The sequence below is a fragment of the Quercus suber genome, unplaced genomic scaffold (assembly GCF_002906115.3).
Source record: "Quercus suber isolate HL8 unplaced genomic scaffold, Cork oak 2.0 scaffold_508, whole genome shotgun sequence".
In the NCBI taxonomy this organism is placed as follows: domain Eukaryota; kingdom Viridiplantae; phylum Streptophyta; class Magnoliopsida; order Fagales; family Fagaceae; genus Quercus; species Quercus suber.
The window spans coordinates 216,547-225,864 of NW_027069957.1; the positions used below are offsets into that span (position 1 = coordinate 216,547).

The following is a 9,318-nucleotide window of genomic DNA, read 5'->3' on the forward strand; positions in this document are numbered from 1 at the left end:
AAGCATGTCCGCTTCTTGCAGGAACCCTGTTCATTCAGAGCCAGAAAGTCATTTTTCAGCCACAATGCAACATGCAATTACAGATTTCTTACCTTGAAGAGAAGCTGTTTTGCATATCAAGAGGAAGAAAGTAATCATGGACTTCTTCCTTGGTTTTAAAATTCTCTATCAGGTCTTGCGGTTCCAGATTTCTCTTATTTTTCCTAATCTCTATCGTGTCTTTTGTATTCTACTTTCGTTTGTCATTGATATCCTTTATTGTTCCATTTGTCATCTGTATGGGCGCATCATTTACCTTCTCCATGATTTCTTTTGTTCCCTTAAGTCATTTATAACTACTTGCTATTGTGGCCATGTCATCCTTGCCATTGTTTGCATTGTGGCCCTTTTCTTGAATTACACAATACTTCCCATGCTGGACAATGAATTCAAGTGGATTAGGAGAGAATCAAGATTATTGAAAGCTTTTGTAAAAGATGTAGTCGAACTTCTGCATTTAGAGGTTCAGATTGATAGCGAACGTAGTCAACGTCAACTCTGGGATTCCCATTCAAACGTAGAAATTACTGAACTACAACAAAATTTTGAGACATGGAAAGAAGAAACCGATAATGTGGTTTTCGGAGCAAATATTATTGTTGAGTTCTTTCTGAAATACAGAAGGCACTTTTCCACAATGTGTGCTTTAGTTATCAAATATAGAGAAATGAAGCGGATCAAGAATTTGATAAACAAACGTCTTGAGCTGATGCAAATTTTTCCCAAAAACATATATGGGTTACTGGAGAGATCAAGGTCTAAACTCAGAGGCCTGCGGGGAAAACCTATTGATGAACGCAAATCTGCCAGTCCCAGACCACCAGTTTTCAAAGGAGTTGCATTAGTTTCCTCTCTTTCAGAGAAAGTAAACAACATGATCACTCAAAACCAAGATTTAATAACTGGCATGGATTCTCAAATACAGTTTGTCAATTTGCAACTGCTCCTACTGCATGCTTTCCTGAAAGATTTGGAGGAAGTTGGATCAGAAACTGCAATAGAAAAGGCCTGGATAGATGATGTTGCAGACTTTATCAATGATGTAGACCATGCCATCCATGCATTCGCACAGAGAACAGATTATGCAAATAGATTGCCTCCAGATGTCTATTCCTGGATACAAAATCTGATGCTCCGGAAGGACATTGAGTGGATCAATGCTGGCTTTTCTGGCCTTTACCAAGGAAAGGATACATACGGTTTCAAATTTATCAGAAGACGACAGCAGAGTCTCCAATCTCAGAATAACCCCATAGATGACACGATATCTGCTGTAAACAAGATCCAACGCCATCTCAATCAGGAACAAGATATACTTATAGACGTATATCTTGAAGTCAAGGCACTATTGAACCAGTTGAAGGACTTATGTAAACTTTTTGAAGATCCAAAAGCAACTGAAGGTGTAAATTATTCAAGAATGGCTTGCTTGGAAAAAATGAGATGCATCTCTCTTGATGCAGAGGATTCCATAAATATATATATATATATATATAAATTCAGCCAAAGGCAGGGAGAATCATCTAGACAACACAGGACATGGGTCAAAGCTCTGCATGGAAATCAAGCGAATCAAACATATACTATCAATCTTCTGAATAGAAGTACCAAAGTATACCACATTGAACTAAGACAAAAGTCAAGATCAAGCATCGGCTTTGAAGAAGACACACATGAATTAGTCTCACGACTGACCAACAATGAGGACATCTCTGTTGATTCCATTGTAGGGATGCAGGGCATAGGTAAGACAACTCTCGCAAAAATTGTGTATAACCATAAAGCCATTGTCAATCATTTCCCTTTCCGTGCTTGGGTGTCGGTACCTCAAGAGTCCAATGACGTCAACACACTTCTAGAAGATGTGGGAAACCAGGTCCTAAAGATTAGTGAATTACATGAATAGAAGTACCAAAGTATACCACATTGAACTAAGACAAAAGTCAAGATCAAGCATCGGCTTTGAAGAAGACACACATGAATTAGTCTCACGACTGACCAACAATGAGGACATCTCTGTTGATTCCATTGTAGGGATGCAGGGCATAGGTAAGACAACTCTCGCAAAAATTGTGTATAACCATAAAGCCATTGTCAATCATTTCCCTTTCCGTGCTTGGGTGTCGGTACCTCAAGAGTCCAATGACGTCAACACACTTCTAGAAGATGTGGGAAACCAGGTCCTAAAGATTAGTGAATTACAGGAGGAACCGGATGGAAAGGATTTCTGGATCAATAAAATGAACAAGTTCTTGAAGGAAAACAAGTTCCTTCTTGTTCTGGAGAACATCTTGACAAAGGAAGCCTGGGATACTCTAAAAGAAGCATTCCCGAAAACCACAAATGGAAGTAAAATTTTGCTGACCACACACAGCAGGACTGTAGCTTCACATGCTAATCAAGATAACACACCCTTCCAACTTCGACTTCGAACCAAAGAAGAGAGCTGGCTGTTGTTTATCCAGAGGGCACAGTTTCCACCTGATAATCTGTCACCGTCACACACAGAAGCAATAAAGGAAGTTGTGGAAAGATGTGGGGGCTTACCCCAAGCCATTGAATATCTTGTGGATAAATTTTCAGGAAAAGATGTGACTGCTCTGGATTTGCGAAGGGTGCCTATCAATGATCATTTCCAAAACGGATGGTCCAAAACCTTGGAGAATGAAGATTTGAGTGAAGATTTGAAGAAATGTTTTTCTTACTTCAGACTCTTTCCTAGCAACTTTGAAATTCCTACAAGGAGACTAATTGCTTTGTGGGTTGCACAAGGATTGGTCAAACAAAGTGATGTTGAGAAAGAAACTCTAGAAGATGTTGCAGAGAAGTACTTATCTGAATTGATTGGCCTGAACATGATTCAAGTAGTACAAAAAAAGATTAATGGGAAAGTAAAGACATGTCGCTTGCCAAATGCTTTGCTAGAGCTCTGCCTGTCCAAATGTGTGAGTTCAAATCGGCAACTTGCTGATCATTTTAACAAAAATGACACCAGTTTTGCTCATATTCATGGTAACAACACAACATCGGCTGATCTGCAATGTTATAAAAGGCATGTTTCCTTCCTGTCCTTTGACACACGGGAGGGAACTAAGCCTGGAGAAGACATTGAGAACTTCCTTCGCAAGGCCATTTCAAGTGGATGCTTCAAAGTTTTAAAGGTTCTTGATCTTGAACGTGTATTCAGACCGCAACTACCCAATGCCATAGGAAACTTGATTGAACTGAAGTATCTTGGCTTAAGGTGGACTTACCTCGAGATGATCCCATCATCCATAGGTAACTTGCGGAAGCTTCAAACTCTAGATGTGAAGCATACTTATCTCCACACTCTCCCTTCTTCAATATGGAAACTGAAAGAACTTCGGCACCTATATCTGACCCAGATTTATCAAAGTAAATTCGCGCATCAACCAAGTTCCAGTTCCTTGAAGAACTTGCAAACATTATGGGGTGTTTTCGTGGGTGAGGACAGTCATCTGAAGGATGGGCTGGAGAAGTGGACAAACCTTCGGAAATTGGGACTGGCACTTCAATTACCATCACAACAGCAAAGGGCATTGGCAAAGTGTGTAGTGAAACTGAACAACCTTGAATGTTTGAGTTTGAGATCGATTGATGAAATGAGCAAACCACAGGTTCTATACTTGGAGTCTTTGTCAGGTATGAAAAATCTCACCAGCCTCTATCTATTTGGAAAGCTAGAGATTCCATCCATCATATCTGAGTTTCCACAAAGTCTCTCAGACCTTACCTTGTCTGCCTCTGGGCTTAAGAATGACCCGTTGCCAGCTTTAGATAAACTCCCCAATCTCAAATCACTCTGTTTCTACTCTGGTTCTTATGAAAGAAGAGAGATGGTCTGCTCCAGAGGGAGATTTACCAAGCTTCTAGTTCTGAAACTTTGGAAGCTAGAGATGCTAGAAGAGCTGCAGGTGGAGGAAGGAGCAATGCAAAATTTGAGGGAGTTGGATATCAGGTCTTGCAAGGAGTTGAAGTTTCCCACTGGGTTAAAGCACCTAAAGAATTTACGTGAATTGAACTCATGGGGTATGCCAGAGGAATTCACAACAAGAATCGAGGGAATAAGAGGCAAATTTGGGATGTCACTGCCCATTTCCTACGATTACTGAAAAGAAATTGACTACAAGCTGGAAAGACTCCAGCTTTAGTGCATGTTAGGTATGTCATTCTTTCCCTTTGGTTTGCATTTGATTTTATTTCCTTCGAAAATATTGTAAGCTTAACGCAAGGACTTGTAGCAGACGATTGCTTCCTTTTATTATTCTCCTGGTCCCTGAGAATTGATGCGGTGTTGAACGAAAACCAGAGAATTGTTTCCTGGAAGACGTGGAAATTTACTATGGGGTCATGGTGAGGTACTTCTATTTGTTCAAGTTTAATTATTTGAGGCTCGGTTTCTGTAAGTGTTTCATAAGTTATAAATCATATGTTCACTGTGCTGAAAACTTTTATAGAATGGTAGGCATTGTTAGTACTAAGTGGTTGATTGTGAGATGGGTGTCATGGGATATGGTTTGGTTTTAGTTTGTGAGTGTGATATGCGATTGTGTTTATGAGTTTGGTTTGTGAAGGATTGTGAGTTGTGTTTGTAGTTCATTTATACCGTTTAAATTTTATTATCTTGTGTGATTTGTTTTACCTTATTGTCTGTGTGAAATTGTGAATGTGCATCCGTTACTGCCAAATTCCAATATATTGGTATCAGTCTACCGAAGCTTCCACTATGTTTGGAAATGAGATGAGAGGGTATAGGGAAAGAAGAGGAGGGGAGAATTGATATCCCTTTAATAGTTAACTTTGTTTGCATGTTTTAAAATTTACCAACAACAAAAGATAACAGATACCTCTCCCCTTTCTTTTCTTGTAACCTGGGCTAACATGCTTTCACTACATCTAAAATTTTTGTTTTCAACTAGCTTAACCTTTTGGGAAGGTAAACAGACTGCATTTGCTAATTACTATCACATTTTTTTTTGTAAGTTTCAATTAGCTTAACAAATGAAGTCACTTTTTGTCAAATAAGATACTTTGATTTGAATCCCACCTATGCTAATATAAAACTCATTGGTGCCGTAGCTTTAACTGTAGAGAGCAATAATCATGGAATGGATGCCATAAATTAAAATCCTATTGTATCTCTCCTAAAATATACATTTCCAGCAGAGAAATGATGCACCATATTAAGGTTTTGTTTTTTTGGTAAGTTGCACTCACACACAGTCATTCTTCACCACATGAACAGTTGAATGTAGGTAATTGCTACCAGATTGCTGTACAAGCGTTTTGAATGTCCATGAACTCATTTGAGAAGCTGTAACAGCACAGATACGAAAACAAATGCTAACAGTAACAGAGTGCATTTACTAATTACTGTAACATTTCCAAGAAAAACATGATGTAACAGAGTGCATTTCAATCGAAATAAATTACTACCCTAGTGAATCACTCAACTATTTACTCTATAATTTTCTCCAAAAAAAAAACTATTTATATGTTTCTAGATAATTATTATGAGCATATTAAATATAATATGTATTAAAAAAAAATTAAAAAGCTATATCTTTTGTTTGTTGAGTAAGTTCAGGGAATATAATATATGGAGAACGAAAACTAAATCCAATTACCAAAATTGCCCACGCTGCTGCCCCAAATTCACGTACACGCGGCCACACCCAATCTTCAAGGCCCAATCCATTAACAAATCCTCAAATCCATTGTAATTTTAGATGCAATTGAAGACTTGATGGAACACGTGCTTTGGTGACCGAAGATTCGAAGAGTATGGTGTCGCGACTCGTGAGCTTTTTGTTTGGTTGCTGTTGCTATGCAATAACGCAAGAGTGTTAGAGAAGCGGGTGGAAGAGATCCATTTTAAATGGACAAGGCATATTTGTAATTTCAAGAAAAAGCTGAGGATGATAAATGAACACAAAAACGCGCGCGCGCGCGCACATATATATATATATATATATATAGACAAGCACAAGAGTATATCAGCCACTGTTTATGGAAAATTATAAAAAGACTGATAGTGATAAATGAACACAAAAAAACGCGCGTGCGCGCACACATATATATATAGACAAGCACAAGAGTATATCAGCCACTGTTTATGGAAAATTATATAAAAAGATTGATAGTTTTTACCATATTTCTATTAGATTATAAATTTATTTTTTCTATTAAAGTCTAAACTTATAAAAATCATTTGATTTTGGAACTTTGATTTATCTCAATTATTCATATTTGTTATTCCAAGTAGTAAATAGAGGAGAAAAAAAAGGAGAAATCATCAATAAATCTCTATGTTTCATCCACACAGTTGGAGGAATAGCAAAAACCCATTTGTAAATGGGTATCAACCCGACCTAACTTAAGCCAATGACTAGGTGTGGGGCCTGTTAGTTAAAAAGGTATAGTGATCCTCAGAAGTGGGCTCGGGGCCCAATGGCCCAATCCGAGGACACTTAGTTATCCGAGGACAGCCTAAAAAAGTTTTATTCTTACCAAATGGGTAATATGGGAGGAACGAGTAGATATTATATACAGCGGCATAACACACGTCCGAGGACACCAAAGTCCGAGGTGAATGCAACTTTCATGTTAGTGGAGAGACTCCGCCAAGTTGTATCTGAACTGGAAATTGGATATAGCTTAAGGAGGCGTCGGGGAAGGTAGCAAATATCTTCTAAGGCCATCACCTCCACATTAAATGCTTTCCAGCTAACACTCTGGCCGCATTAATGTGGAGGTGATACCTGAACAGTAACTAAGCAGCTTTATGGCCACTAAGCTGAAGGTTCTGGTAGGTACTGGATGAGACAGAAAGGAGCTCCCAAGATAAGAACTACACGTGTACGATGGAAACAGGGGGAAAACGGAGTATATAACATAGGAACGAAGGAAATAAGGGGGACTTCTTCTGGCAGAAAAAAGAAAGAAAGAAAAGAGAGAGACTGACTGAAAAAGAGTCGAGGAGAGTTTTTTTAGGAATAAACCTAAAAGTATCCCTTGTTACTTGAGGAGTAGAACCTTTCCTGTTACACAGTACTAGTTCTTGAACCCATACTCTAAAAATTTATTGTTTGGGCTTGACTGAGCTGAAAACCCATCCAAACTCAGGGTCAATCCAAACTGAGTCCCTACAATTGGCGCCGTCTGTGGGAAGAACTTGATCTGTTGAAAAGGAAAGGCAGGTATGATACTCACGATGGAAGAGGGAGTACCGCAGCAACCATTGACAGGCCCACAACAGGCAGATGCTAATCAGCACCAAGCAGAGTCTAGGGGCTCTCAGCACAGCAATCCGTTGGTAGACCACGAACAAGGGGAGGATCATGAGGGAAGTACCTGAACAACCCATACAGATAGAAGCTGCTCCCGGGGTAAAGGCCGTGTTTCCCCTGTAAAGAGCGGAGGAAATTTGCAGCGTGAGATTAACAAGTTGAAGAGGGAATTGCGATATGAACGACGAAGGCGTAAGGCTCATAACTCTAAACACTCCTCCGAGGAGTCGGATGACACCAGTTACAGGTAGAGGTCGAGAACTCCCCCCAACGAGTCTTTTTCATGTGAGGAAGAGTACCACCGTAGGCGAAGAAGTAAGAGTCCGACTCGCCAGGGTCAGGGGAATGATGCCTTGAACGAGGCTTTGAATCAGGTCTCTAAGTCGCCTTTCACACAACATATTGAAGACGCTAGTCTTCCTCGGCGATTCCACCAGCCTGTGTTCACCATTTATAATGGTCGAACAGACCCAGTAGAACATGTTAGCCACTACAGCCAAAGAATGGCTATTCATGCCAAGGATGAAGCCTTGATGTGCAAGGTTTTCCCGTCTAGCCTGGGCCCAGTGGCAATGAGATGGTTTAATGGCTTGAGAACTAATACTATTGACTCTTTTGAGAAGCTCACTCAGGCCTTTGGTACTCGCTTTATTACCTGTAGAAGGGTTGTTCAACCCTTGGGGTCGCTACTATCCATGTCTATGCGAGAAGGGAAAACCCTAAAAGCCTACTTAGACAGATATTGGGAAATATTCAACGAGGTGGATGGGGCTCACGATGACGTGGCTATGAACACTTTTAAGGAAGGTCTTCCAACTGAGCACGGTCTGAGGAAGTCTCTGACTGGCAAGCCTGTTACTAGTGTACGTCAGCTTATGGATCGGATAGATAAATATAGAAGAGTAGAGGAAGATCAGATGCAAGGCAGAGGGAAGTCTAAAGCGGTAACTCAAGAGATGAGGGATTTTAGGCCGGACCGGTACAACAACAATCGACCTCGGAGGGACTTCGGGGGGCAGTCGGGGCCTGCCAACTCCCAGGTGGTTAGCGCCGTGTTCCGGGAACCAGTGCAGTGAGTTCTGGAGAAGATAAAGAACGAGCCGTTCTTTAGGTGGCCCAACAAGATGGCGGGGGATCCTGCGAAGCGTAATCGGAATCTTTACTGCCAGTACCATCAAGACCACGGGCATATCACCGAAGATTGTAGCAATCTGTGGGATCACTTAGAGCAGTTAGTGCAGGAGGGAAAGTTAACCCAACTTCTGCATCAGTCCGACGGCCGAGGAGGCCACGTAGGCTCGGCGTTTCAGGGGGACGCCTCGAGGGGACCTCCTTTGGGCACGATAAACGTTATATTCACTGCCCCAAGGAGAACTGGATCTTGCCCTTCCAGGGTAATGTCTATATCTCAGTGCTCGGAGGAGAACCCCAACTCGAGGCCGAAGAGAGCCAGACTTGGCACCTCGTTGGTGTTAGGCTTCTCAGAAGAGGATAAGAGGGGAACCATACAACCGCATGATGATGCTTTGGTGGTTACGATTAGGATCGAAGGGTATGACGTTAAGAGAGTGATGGTTGATGATGGAAGTGCCACCGAGGTAATGTACCCTGATTTATTCAAGGGGCTGAATTTGAAACCTGAAGACCTGACAACATATAGTTCCCTGCTGGTGGGCTTCGAAGGCAAATCGGTCACCCCGTTGGGAATGGTTAGATTACCCGTGCAGACTGGGTCAGATATGGTGGAGGTAGATTTTATTGTGGTGGATGCCTTTTCTCCGTATACGGCTATTTTGGGAAGACCATGGTTACATGCTTTGGGGGCTGTTTCTTCCACTCTTCATCAGAAAGTGAAGTATCCCTCAGGGGGCGAGGTTTCAGAGATTTTGGGAAACCAGAACATGGCTAGGCAGTGTATGATAATGGCCATTCAACATCGGCCAGAGATAAGCACTTCGGCTGTAGCCGA

At 41.2% G+C, this 9,318-nt stretch overlaps 3 protein-coding genes across 3 annotated transcripts in view; all 3 read left to right on the forward strand.

The window, feature by feature from the left end:
- The first annotated feature begins 412 nt into the window (after positions 1 to 412).
- On the forward strand, positions 413 to 4,413 carry LOC112020056 (putative inactive disease susceptibility protein LOV1). The gene is made up of 2 exons (XM_065763469.1): positions 413 to 1,442; positions 1,957 to 4,413. Exons 1-2 carry the CDS (start codon positions 413 to 415, stop codon positions 4,170 to 4,172), a joined length of 3,246 nt encoding a protein of 1,081 aa, XP_065619541.1. The 3' UTR covers positions 4,173 to 4,413.
- Positions 4,414 to 7,921: 3,508 nt separating this feature from the next.
- Positions 7,922 to 8,425, forward strand: LOC136063292 (uncharacterized). The gene has a single exon (XM_065763470.1). It carries the CDS (start codon positions 7,922 to 7,924, stop codon positions 8,423 to 8,425), a length of 504 nt encoding a protein of 167 aa, XP_065619542.1.
- A 48-nt stretch (positions 8,426 to 8,473) lies between these two features.
- The window catches only part of LOC136063293 (uncharacterized), a 5,176-nt gene continuing 4,331 nt past the window's right edge, over positions 8,474 to 9,318 (forward strand). The window contains exon 1 of the mRNA XM_065763471.1: positions 8,474 to 9,310. Within this exon, the coding sequence (XP_065619543.1) occupies positions 8,474 to 9,310 (837 nt within the window). The remainder of the gene's footprint in view (positions 9,311 to 9,318) is intronic.